This window comes from Podarcis pityusensis (assembly GCF_964106645.2).
Source record: "Podarcis pityusensis genome assembly, chromosome: 1".
Taxonomy (NCBI): Eukaryota; Metazoa; Chordata; class Lepidosauria; order Squamata; family Lacertidae; genus Podarcis; species Podarcis pityusensis.
Window position 1 is genome coordinate 84,757,459 of NC_138028.1, and position 12,532 is coordinate 84,769,990.

General features: G+C 44.0%; 2 protein-coding genes across 9 annotated transcripts in view; both read right to left on the bottom strand.

Annotated features, from left to right (window-relative positions):
* Window positions 1–3,920: 3,920 nt before the first annotated feature.
* Window positions 3,921–9,389, bottom strand: NDUFS8 (NADH:ubiquinone oxidoreductase core subunit S8). Of its 4 annotated transcripts, none has more exons than XM_081003744.1 (8): window positions 9,067–9,389; window positions 7,948–8,022; window positions 7,459–7,522; window positions 6,685–6,747; window positions 6,301–6,390; window positions 5,070–5,242; window positions 4,295–4,423; window positions 3,921–4,125 (listed from the first exon to the last, which is right to left on the bottom strand). In XM_081003744.1, the coding sequence occupies exons 3-8, from the start codon at window positions 7,496–7,498 to the stop codon at window positions 3,994–3,996; spliced, it is 627 nt and encodes a 208-aa protein (XP_080859870.1). In that variant the 5' UTR covers window positions 7,499–7,522; window positions 7,948–8,022; window positions 9,067–9,389; the 3' UTR covers window positions 3,921–3,993. The 4 variants fall into 4 exon arrangements, with proteins under 4 accessions (XP_080859870.1, XP_080859869.1, XP_080859867.1 ...); XM_081003743.1 differs by lacking the exon at window positions 9,067–9,389 and adding an exon at window positions 8,660–8,831; XM_081003741.1 differs by lacking the exon at window positions 7,948–8,022 and having other exon boundaries at window positions 9,067–9,191.
* Window positions 9,390–11,212: 1,823 nt separating this feature from the next.
* ALDH3B1 (aldehyde dehydrogenase 3 family member B1) overlaps window positions 11,213–12,532 on the bottom strand; it is a 31,509-nt gene continuing 30,189 nt past the window's right edge. For all 5 annotated transcript variants that reach the window (XM_081003455.1, XM_081003458.1, XM_081003456.1 and 2 more), the window contains one exon: window positions 11,213–12,286. In XM_081003455.1, the coding sequence (XP_080859581.1) occupies window positions 12,093–12,286 (194 nt within the window). In that variant the 3' untranslated portion in view covers window positions 11,213–12,092. The remainder of the gene's footprint in view (window positions 12,287–12,532) is intronic.

Below are 12,532 nucleotides of genomic sequence, written 5' to 3' on the forward strand. Positions count from 1 at the left end.
TCACAAAGTGGCAGACGTTGAACTAGTGACTTGCTGTGCACAAGGGGTGTTCCCTGTCCAGAGAGATGGTGTCAGGAAGTTTTCCAACCCCATTAAAATACGCCCTTTTATTTCAAGTCTTTATTTCTCTTTGTGGTCTGGTATTTTGAATAGCTCAGATAAAGATGCTGTTTAGCCTGGGATCTTATGCCACGCTGGAGTGGGCTACAATCATTTATTAGTAGCTTTTATTCATAACCTAATGAATCAGCTGATGCACAATGAGAAGGGAGGGTATTAATTCTGCATTTTTACCAGTGCTATACCTGATTATTACATGGTTTCAGGGGAAAACAACCTCACTGGCCAAATGGCAAATTCTACTGGGCCAAGTCTGGCCTGTAGGCTGGAGATTCCCAGCTAGTCCTAGTTTATATTGCAATTATTAGCAGCACGGGGGGGGGGGAGAATACTAACACGTGTTGCAGGACTATTCTGTTTATGATATAACGTTGGTGAAGCTCTTTGAATACCATACAGCAAGAAGGAACCTCTGGCATGCTAAAAAATAAAGGACAGATCCTTCTATGGACTGGTAATTGGTCAAACAGAACCACAGCACATGAATATAAGAAATAGATCTCTCCAAGAACCAGTATCGGTAATTCAACATACCGTACATAAATTATCTGGAGTTGGGGGTGAGCAGCAAGGTGGCCAAGTTTGCTGACAACATCACATTATTCCGAATGAGGGACTATAAAATGAATGAAAGCTCCAAAGGATCTGTCTAAAATGGATAGACAATAACATGGCAAATGCAGCTAAATGTAAGTGTAAAGCAGTGCACACTGGTGCTAAACAGCTTCACATATACACTGATGAGGGCTGAGCTGGCAATAACCTAAGATAAGAGAGCTATTGGAGCCATACTCAAATAAAAATGTTGACTCTGTGTGGAGCAATTATATACAGATGCTGTTCTGCACCGTAATTTGTTTTACAACAATCAGATGCCTCAGGTGCCTGTTAAGATGTGTGCACAACTTAACAAATGCTCCACTGAACTAGGGTTGTGCTACTGTAGCCCCGAGCTATTCATCAGCAGCTTTTGTGACAACTAGCCCCCTCCACCTTATTATAAATAAGCAACACACTACTGTCCACTTCCATCATGACAATCCTTTATCCTCCTTTATACAATGACATATACATGTTCAAACCAAGGTATTCAACTAAACTTTGCTCTAAATACAATTCACGCTATGTTAAGAGATTATATGGTCATTTTGATTTGAAAAGCTACACATGTGGAAATGCCAGCTTGCTTGAGGACTTACTCATCACCAGCTGCCCAGTTTACAAGTTTCATTTTTTCCAATGGAAAAGCATTTGACTCCCTCTTAGTTCCTTTTCTCCCATGACATGTCTCAAATACTATTTCAGGTTTGGTTATACATACTGATTCATCCTCACTAAAAATGTATCAGTGGAAATACAGTATAGGAAATGTTTGCCACTAATCAGATAGCTTCTCATGCTTATTGGAGGTACACAACCACAATTTTATACACTGCTATCTACCTTTTCCTGCCTGGAATGTGGTGGGAACTAACTTCCCACTCCCAGCATTCAGTCTCCTCCCTCCCCCAGCCTCATAGTGGCACCCTTCAACTGTCCAGTGTTTGAAGCTTTCTGTCCTGTACAGGAGATGGTGTGTATATTAATGAGAAGAGAAAGCATTTAGGAAGAATCTTAAGCAGGTTACTATAGACTGAACTAGCAGGTCATGCAGACCTTATTGGATAGAACTGATTGAAACAGTAGTATGCAGATAGGAGGCTATTGTTCCTCCTGGTGATAATCAGTGCATCAGAAGGAGCCAGCACTGTGATAAACAATTGTATGCAGAACCCAGTGTACTTTTGAGATGAAATGCTTATCAATAGTAAATTGTTATCAATACGCTTACAATATTTGTAAGTAGGGATTTTTTTCTCTTTGCACCAGTACTGCTTTATTTCAACCTTCCCCATTCCTACTCATAATTCATATCTTTTTTTCTAAGTGCTGATAGTTTTAAAAATGCTGTTGGTAGAAGAAAATTACAGAATTTTTCCGTCTATAAGACACCCCCATGTATAAGGTGCCCCCTATTTTTGGGGACTCAGATTTAAGAAAATGGGGGGAGATGGCCCAGAGTATAAGATGCCCCTAATTTTTGACATTATTTTTTAGGGGGGGGGACCTAGTCTTATACACGGAAATATACGGTATATAGGCTACTGATCCACAGGGCCAGTGACACAACCCTGAGCTTCCAGAATTTAGGGTGGGTGCTCTGTCACAACAGAAATAAAAGCTACGTGACAACACTGCATCAGAACAGGAATTCAAAAATGTTCAACACAACTCAGATCATGTTCCAACAGCAGAAGAAATTGGCTCCATCCTTAAGAGAGGATGGGGGTGGGAGAGAAAGGATATTTTTGTTTTTCAAGGCTGCTTAAATTGTCAGAGTTCAGAGATAATGCAACCCAACTCCTGAGATGCCTACTGGAACTCCCATAAGTATGGTATAGACCAATAGTGGTGCACACCAATGTGAACAAAAGAAAACTATTCTTTCTGCATGGAAAACGGGGTTTCTAGGACTGAACAAAATGCAAGAAGCAGATAAAAATTCTCCATCTTCTGGACAATAAGCAGCTAAACAGCTGAAGGTTGTGCCCGCTTCTCAAAGCAAGACTTTTATGAGTTGAGTGCATGTCCCTCCTTTATCCACTCAGGCATATCTTAAACAAGCAAGTACTGACAAAGCTTTCACTGCAGAACAGAGAGATAAGAATGCTTTGAGCAGTAGCTATCTTAGTACAAAAACAGCTTTTTCAACTCTATTCAGAACCAATTCAGATATTCTGAAATAAAGCATGCAGCATAGGATTCCCACAACTGCACCAAACTGAATGCACCTAGATGGAGGGAGCTAAGTTACCTCTTTAAAATTCTCTCTCATGTGAGAAAACATACTTTATGAGAAAAGGTATTCTGTCAGTGGGGAAGGTTCTTGCTTAGCCCACATTGGAGAAAGGTAGCTTTCTGCCTGCATCATGTTTCTAAACTTGATGGAACCCTGAACAAGTTTTCCAGAATATCTGAATTGATTCCACAATGTTCTGAATGCAGTGGTTCCCAGGGCTTACTGTAAAGTGAAGCGCTGGCCTCCAGCAGCTGCCATCTTCCCACACTTTCTCAGTGTCCCACATGGGCCCAAGTGCATTCCCACAAAATGAAGATAAGTGCAAGCTGGAGGCCAGTGCTTTGCAGCACACCCTTGTTTGCTTTGTAAAAAAAAAAAAAAAGGAGCCCCATCACTGCTGCTGTATGGTAAGCTGGTGAGAGTTGAGAAATGAAGAAGCTCAGATAAGCCAACTGTGGCAGGAAGGTGGAGAGAAAGGACAGGAATCTGTGCAGATGGGAACTATGTGTGGTTTGTGCGCATGCATGTTCACAGAGTCTGAGGAGTGTGTGTTTGGGGCCCCTACCCTACCAGAAATGGGAGCCATGCCCTGCATAAAAGCCATTTTGTGATTCCACACATGACACCCCCCCAAAATTCCAAATATACACACCTGTCCAAAAGGTTTGAGGCCACTACCTGAAATATAAGAGTAAATAATCTTTCCAACAGAAAAGGTCTACGAAACAAATCTGGGTTCTCCTTTCTCTCACCTTATCCATCAACTGTTCCCAGACCAGCACCCTTACACTGCCTCTTAAATTTCCCCCCTTAGAGCAATAAAAACTCCTACATTAAAAGAAAAGATGGATCGTGTGCCCCCTCATCCTTTCCTCTCCAAGTAGGACTCTGCATTCTACATTATCTTCAAAAAGTTTGCCAACAATGTCTTCCTCATTCTCAAGACACAGGGAGACAAACAATGAGTGCATGCCCTTTATTGCAGACTTGGCTTCGGCTGGTGAGGATGTGTGAGGGTTGTAGTAAGTGCTCCATCACCGGTACAAGTAGTCAGCTTGTATGTTAGCAGCAATCTCAGCTTCCCACTTGTCACCATTGTTGAGCAGCTTCTCCTTGTTGTACAGAAGCTCTTCATGTGTTTCTGTGGAGAACTCAAAGTTGGGCCCCTGCATAACACAGAATGGAGGATGAAGTCAAATAAAAATTACATGTATACACAGACATGTTCATACTGCATACTCTTTCTCTGAGTAGCTCCATCTTCTAGACACAAATTGAAAGTGGGCAAATGTAATAGCACCTCTTCATTAGCCTGAAAACACCCAGCCCATTCACCTCCACAATGGCGTCAACTGGACAAGCTTCTTGGCAGAATCCGCAGTAGATGCACTTGGTCATGTCAATGTCATAGCGAGTGGTCCTGCGGCTGCCATCAGCACGGGGCTCTGCCTCAATGGTGATTGCCTGTGAGGGAGAAAGAGACGTAACTCACTAGCATGTGGCATTCCCCAAGCCCCAGTTATAGAAGCCTTGAAAACCCATGCTGAACTAGAGGAGGAGCAACAGCAAGTTTATCCCTGCTGGAATGAAGGCAACCTCATTTGCAATCAAGAGGCTCAGGGATTCAACAGAACTGCAAAGATGCCATGGAAGAGAAGGGACCCAAGCTTAGAGGGATGTCACAGTCAACACAGTAGTTCAACAAGAGCCTACCATCCTGCTCAAAAAGGAAACCCTATTTCAAGCACTAGCTCAGCAAGGGTATGTGCACGCATGGATGTGTAGCAGAAGCAAGTGATCTACTATACATTGTCATTTTTATCCCAGCATTGTAGCACCAAGTAGACAAACTATTTCACTTCTTGCTACCAGCTGCATGCAAATGGAAGAGAATGGACATTCACGTAGTTCAGATAAAGAAAGTAGGTCCCACGGATATGGAATTTACTCACAAATAGAATCTGAACAGGACTATATATAGGCCCTATTACCCAATCCATACAGGTTGTGTGAGAGTTTATCTCCCAAATGGCTTGCAGCTTTCCATAGGCTTACAAATGTCACCTGCCACATCAGAAAGGAAGCAAAGAGCGGATAACAAGGGCCTTACCTGAGCAGGGCAAACAGCCTCACAAAGCTTACAGGCAATGCACCTCTCCTCTCCAGATGGATATCTGCGTAAAGCATGCTCCCCACGGAAGCGGGGACTCAGGGGACCCTTCTCAAAGGGATAGTTGATGGTGGCAGGTTCCCTAAAGAGGTAGCTCATGGTCATAGCCAAGCCTGAGGGAAAGGACAAAGCAGATGTTTTATTTAAATACACAGTTCACCCTCAAACTTGGGAGCATGTCAACAACAGAGCTCAAACAAATTTTAAGACAGTTATTTAACCGCTAAATAAATTACCTAGAACTAAACTAGATTTAATATTCCAATTGTTGCAGTGCTACAGCTTGCCTGCTTACCTAGAACAAGTCACAATTACCACCAGGTACAAAGTGCAAGTAGATAAATAGGTACAGTGGTGCCTCGCAAGACGAAATTAATCCGTTCCGCGAGTCTCTTCGTCTTGCGGTTTTTTTCGTCTTGCGAAGCACGGCTATTAGCGGCTTAGCGGCTATTAACGGCTTAGCGGCTTTAAGAAAAAGGAAACAAACTCGCAAGAACTCGCAAGACGTTTCGTCTTGCGAAGCAAGCCCATAGGGAAATTCGTCTTGCGGAACGACTCAAAAAACGGAAAACTCTTTCGTCTAGCGAGTTTTTCATCTTGCGAGGCATTCGTCTTGCGGGGCACCACTGTACCGTTCCGGCAGGAAGGTAAATGTTGTTTCCGTGCGCTGCTCTGGTTCACCAGAAGTGGCTTAGTCATGCCGGCCACATGACCCGGAAGCTGTACGCTGGCTCCCTCGGCCAGTAAAGTGAGATGAGTGCCGCAACCCCAGAGTCGTTCGCAACTGGACCTAACAGTCAGGGGTCCCTTTACCTTTACCTAGCTCAATGGCAAATAATGCCCTGGTAGGGCACTATTTCCACTTTTCCATATAGCTATAATGTTGGGAAAACCTAGGGGAAAGACACAGCACGCCAACTGAATGTGTGTAAATTGAGAGTTGCCTGTAGTTACGGTCAGCATGAGATGATAATACCTCGTCATGGTTCAGGACAAAACTGCTGTGGAGACCATGGATATGAGGAGGTTGCCAGTTCTCTGGATAATCCATTCTAGGACTGCATATTAGAGTCTTCCCCTTCATGCCCACTCGGACAAACTGCTCGAAGTTACAAAACTATTTTCTCTTCTTTATCAGCTCAGCCATTCCAACCATCATTCTGGTTCTTACCTCGGATAAGTTCTGTCCACAGGACGGTCTGTGCAGCCTTGTCAGTAATGGATTTCATGTCTGTTGGCTCCTCTCTTAGATTTACATATTCTGCAGCCAAAACAGAAAAGTGTAAGCTGTTGCTGTCCAAAAACACCAAAGATTTAATTGTAATATATTCCTACGAAGAATTTCCCATGTTAATATTCATTAAAACAAAGATTTCAAAGAGAAACATTCATGCCCAAATGTTCACGTGTGGTGTCACTTTTGGGGACATGCAGATATTATCAAAATTCATATCTATGCCCCCAAGAAGAGCCTCTAGGACCAACCTCTAGAGACAAATGATCTAAACTATCCTTTCAAGTAGTTCAGACAGAGAGAACACCATTATGTACTTACTGTAGGAAGCTCTTGGGGTTGTGCTGCTGAGATGTCGGGTAAGACTTAAGCATACTGGAGTCCCTAGAGAACAGAAAAGTTGGGCAACATGCTAAATAAGAGTAGAAACACTAGACCCAGAGTCCCAAAGGAGCATAGAACCACAGCACCATTATTTAGTCAGATTCATATGCCACTTTTATTACAGTGTAGGTCCATAATCTTGCGATTTATATGTACATTTTGCAATGAAATTATGCAATTACCTTTCCAGAGAATTCTACCAGAAGCACTTCAAAACCTATGTTGTGCCTTTAAGCAGGCCAATGCTACAAAATTGGCTCAAGCACTTGGGGTTTATGTAGACCATAAAGGTCGTGTTAGGAAAGTATTACAAACAATTAAGTTCCAACCACACAGTCTTCAAGATTTGCACAAGAACAATGGCATCCACAATGTGTGCACAGAATTTGTATTGTTCCCTTCAGGTTCTTCAACTGTAGAATCCAACTAGGAGACAGCGAGAACACTGGAGGACTTTCCTAAAATACTTCTTCAAAACAGTTAAATATACTATCATAAGAGGTGTCAGAGAAGTTGTTCAAAATCCAACAAGATGTGTACTTTCATCACCCGTGGTAGACTTCCCTTTGTTTTTTCTTCAAGGATATTAGACAGCATCAGTCATTGCAACTTTATTTCTATGGATTTACGGTCTACATAAACAAATATTCCTTCTTGGATTCTGATCAAATGCCAACTTTGAACTCGAATGACTTTTTTGTTGCAGCCTACCTATTCGGGAAGCTTGGCGCATTATCCACAACACAGGCATGTTCAACCTGAGTCTAGGACTCCTCTGCAAAGGGAACAAGGAAGGAAAACAAAAACATTTTTGTAAAAAAAAAAGGTAGCAGTAATCAAGTTGGTTAAATCCAGTTAAATCCGTTACCTAATCTTGTTAATCCAGCAATCAACAGTTGTGTTTCATATGATGAATTAAAATATTCCACAGGAAAATTGCAAGTGATCCAAGTTCACCAGGACTCAAAAAAACAGATGTTAAAAGTTTTTTTAAAGGAGGGCAAGAAAAAAATATATTTCTGGACATGTTGAAGAAGTCCCCATATGCAATTTGTCATAATCTTAATATGGAGTGATGGTGGCATTATGCAGACATACAATTCTATACATACTTATTTGGAAGTAAACCCTATTGAACAAACCAGCTGTTACTTCTAAGCATAATATGTAGGATTATTATACAAGCCAATGTTCACTTACTAGCAAATAATCCCTACAAACACAGTGAGACTTCTGAGTACGCACAGATACGATTGAACTGTTGACTGGGTTAGACTGTGGAAAAGTACAAAGAAAATTTCAGGTTGCACTGAAGGCTTATTGGCCAGGAAAACAATGACTATTCTCCCTTTAAAAATGCAAAGGACAGCAGTCATTCAGATATTATTTTATTATCTACACCCCACCATTTCTCTCATGAGAGCCCAGTGCAGCTAATAAGAATGCAACATTAAAAACAAAATTAGAACTGCAATGCAAAATATTGGTGCCTCAATATTCCCCAAGGACACAAGTCTGGCCTCCCTGCAGACTGCAAAAACCCAGTTGGCAGGTGCCGGGGGGGGGGGGAGCCATACCCATGAGTCTTAAAGCACTCAGAGCTTTGTACACGTGTACCAACACCTCAAACTGAGTCCCATAGCTCACCAGCAGCAAGTCCAGCACTTTCACACTGCAGCAACCCAGTGGGGAAGTTATCAGAGTGCACAGGCTGCTATAGTTAAATGTTAAAATAATCCCGGTCAGCAGCCCACACAGGACCGGGCAGAGGCATCCCAGAGCCAGGGGCGCCGCACCTGCGAGGCGCCCCCTGCTCCTTAGCGGGAGGGAATCCCCTGCCCACCCGGGGCCTAGCACGGCCCTCCCGTCGTAGACGACGATGAGCCCTGGGGAGGGCGCTGCTGACACTTACTCAGGCTACCGAAAGCGCAACGTGGGGCGCAGGGGTCGATGTGGAACTCAGGGGGCGGGGCCTTGGTTCCTGTTCTCCCGCCTCCTGGGCGGTGCCAATTCGGCCTTCCCCTCAGCCATAGGAGCAGAATAAATCCGCATGCGCACATCCCCCTGCCTGCTCCTTCAAGGCCCACCAGGCGCATGCGTCGTCACAACCTCAGCCGGCCTCACGCATGCGCAGCTCCATGTCCTTTGGCGCCCCCGTGAAGGTCCCCGGCGCACAGGCGCCGCTACGGGCTCCGTTCCCTCCCTCCGCCCCTCTCCTTCCTCCTTTCGCGCGGATAGAATTTCCGGGAGCCTGGAGGGGGGAAAGCGCGCGCTCGGCCCGGCGTCACGGAGCGTCAAGAAGGACGCCAAGGAACTCACCCGCGACAGAGACCGCAGCTCCGCTCCAAGCCGGTGGCTTGCGGGAGTAAGAACTGGGACCAATCGCCGCTTTTCTGAACGTTCATTGGCTAGGAGCTCCCCGAGAAGAGGCGGGATCTCTTCGCTGGTTGGTTGGTTGGTTGGTTGGATGGAAGGGTAGGAAGGGGCGGAATGTTTTGAGGGGAAAGGGTGGGTTGATGACGCGGACAATAACAGTACGTAATTGGCTGCGAGCTTTTTAAAAGTCCGCAGGGATTGGCAGAGATGCTTTGGTGAAGGTTCGTGGAATTCCGTCTTCGCGTGGTGCCGCTGCGGGTCTCCCTGCAGCGTAGACTTTTACTAGCAAGCGAAGTGAATCGAAGCGTACATTAAAAAATCTTATCTATTTATTTGCTACATTAATTACTGTATTTCTTCTCCACCCCCCGCCCTCCAACCAGCTCAGCGCAGCATTCCGAGTTCTTCCCCGCCACCTCCGTGTTATCCTCAGAGGCACCTTGAAAACTAACAAATTGCATAAGCTTTAGTGGACTAGTTTGCTCCATTGGATGCCTGAAATGCTATCCTGAGTTGCAGCATGTGCACGAATCCTTGGGGTTATTGTAAAGTGAGGTCAGAACGAAAGGAGATGTAGAAGGTATGGGGCTATTATGTTATTGCGAGTGAATGTTCACGAAAAACATCTTGACGTCGGTAAGCTAGTTAACATCTATGATAAAAAATCCATTGTCCAGTCCTATCCACAGTAACACAGTCCCTCCTGATTACTCGTAATTCAGTGGTTTAACGTATTCTCTTTTGAAGTTCCTCTCTGTCAATAAGATTGCCTTGAAGTCAATTGCAGAGTACCTTGGTAAGTTGAATGATTTCATATTGGTATGATCATTTCTCCTCTTCAAAATATCCATACAAACCAGTTAGCGAGATAGCTGTGTCAAGAGTATACCAATAACTTTTGTTTTGATATAAATACCGTATTTTTCGCACCATAGGACGCACTTTTTCCCTCCTAAAAAGCAAGGGAAAATGTGTGTGTGTCCTATGGAGCGAAGGCAGGGGGGAGGCAGGCGGGAAAAGCCCCCAAGAGCCGCACACAAGCTCCGTACGCTCTTGCGGGCTTTTCCACAGGATGGAGAAGGGACTGAAGGGCCGCATCAGTCCCTTCTCCCACCTTGTAGAAAAGCCCACAGGAGCCATGCACCCTTTAAAGAGCGCGCGGCTTCTGCCAGCTTTTGAGAGAGGTGAGGGAATTCCCCCACCTCCCAGAAAAGCCAGGAAAAGCCGCACACTCTTTAAAGGGGTTGCACGGCTTCTGCGGGCTTTTGCGAGAGGTGAGGGAATTCCCCCACCTCCCAGGAAAGCCAGGAGAAGCCGCACACTCTTTAAAGGGGTTGCGCGGCTTCTGCCGCGGGAATTCCCCCACCTCCCGCAAAAGCAGGACGAAGGTCTGGGAGAATCGCACAGGCTGCCTGCAGCCTGTCCGCTGCTCCCAGAGCTGGGGGGGGGGGTGTCATATTTTTTTCCTTGATTTCCCCCTCTGAAAACTAGGTGCGCCCTATGGTCAGGTGCGCCCTATGGTGCGAAAAATACGGTAGGTACTATGGGCCTTATTACCACATAAAAACAGCTATATGCCCACCTATTTTAGCTGTAAGCCACACTGAGTCCCTGTCAGGGAAAAAGGTGGGATATAATAGTAATAATATATAATTGCAGTTTTTTAAAAAAAGATTTAATTACAAAATAGGCACATATCTGATTTCCAGTTGTATGTAGTGCAAATAGGAATGAATACACATATACATATGTGTAGCTGTGATCATAACTACAAGTGAATGATAGGCAGCTTCCTCCTGTGCAACCCACTTTGAGGGCTCAGTCTTTCAGCCAGTGGAGAAAAGGTGGAGAAAACTTGGAATCTGAGAACATGCAGAGAATGACATTCATTTAAAAAATTCATTATGATTGATGAAGAAACCTGATAACATGGATAAGCAGACATTCTGGATGGAAATTTCCTTGTTAGGAACCATTTATGATTTCTTCACTCAGTACTGCTACTGGTCCCTTTCTGTTCCTTGGGGCAGGAAATTACTATGCTAAGTATACTGATGGCACCATTTGAATAATACAAGTGAACAACTGGTTAGATTTGATGCAAGATCTTTATTACAGAAATAAAACATTTACTTGTAAAATGTTCAGTTATGCAAGCAGTGTTAATAAGGCTGCATTCATAAGCATAATTACTAGCGAGCAAGCCCCATTGAACTTGGTAGGAATTAACTTTTGAGTACAGATGCTTAGGATTGCTTAGTGCAGAAGTTATTGATGGGATGAGGAATCTGAGTTAAGGATGTGGCTAATGTACAGAAACGGATATCAGAAGAATTGTGGTTACTATAAGGGGTGCATCTAAGTGATAGTGCATGACTGCATTGAGGGTATAGAACTAAAAGAAGATTTGGCTGTACAAGAAGTTGCATGGATTTAACTTTGGATCTTCTTGGAATTAAATTGGTTTAATTGGCCTCTACTTTCACCCATGAAAATATCACTCCTTAAGAAATCATACAGATACAGATATATTTGTGAGGATAGCTATTCCAGTGTACAGTGTTCACCAGTCTTTACAAAGGAATTGGTGATCATGGACATTAAATCAGTAATTAGCTTCATAAAACTCTGTTAAAAGGGAAATCAAACTCTGATTTTACCTACTGCAAAAACCTTGCAAGTACTTAGTTAACTGAAGTAGGTGGTCCTATACATTGTATGACATCAAAATATAACCACCAGCTAGGCATTGGACCCACCAAAACTGGGGAGCAGAAAAAGGGGAGGGGGGGAGGGCATGTAGCAAGTAATCAGGATAATGGGGCAAGGCTTTTCCAGGAGGTAAGAGTTTAGGCAAGTGCCTTATTGGGAGGCGAGGAGAGAGCCAGATAAAACAATCTTCTCTGTCTCCAGCAGCTAAATTCTTCCAGCAGCTCCTGGGGCCAGAAGGCATATGTGATTCATGGAGTTCACAGCAAGGTGCACATGCCTTTACGCTTGATGTCAACAAGGGAGAGCAACAATTGTAATTTGCCTTCGGTATAGGGAGGGTAGCGAACGGTGTTGATTGCCTCCAATCCCATGCAGCGCAAGAGTGTACCACGTTGATGAGTGAATGTGTCGAAGCTGAACTTGCCGTGGTACTTGCCTAAGCCACTGTATCCTGCAACAGAAGAAAAAAGCATACGGTTCAGATCCTGCTCCCTGGCAAAAGCTTGGTGTTTGCCCAACAGCCTGGGCATGGCCCAGCCAGATGGGTGGGATATAAATAATAAAATTATTATTATTATTATTATTACTATTATTATTATTATCATCATCATCATCATCAATTTCTCCAAGGCAGATTGCAGCAGGTGTGCTCAGAAACAGTTCCCTTATCACAGCCCTTGATGTTTATCTTCAAGCC

What these genes read in the sequence shown, in the direction of transcription:
- NDUFS8 (XM_081003744.1), bottom strand. Translation starts at nt 7,498, where the DNA reads ATGCCTGTGTTGTGGATAATGCGCCAAGCTTCCCGAATAG. An exon ending in AACCCCAAGAGCTTCCTACA is followed by an intron (nt 6,391 to 6,684) that starts GTAAGTACATAA and finishes TTTTGGCTGCAG; the next exon opens with AATATGTAAATCTAAGAGAG. An exon ending in GTGGACAGAACTTATCCGAG is followed by an intron (nt 5,243 to 6,300) that starts GTAAGAACCAGA and finishes CCTTTCCCTCAG; the next exon opens with GCTTGGCTATGACCATGAGC.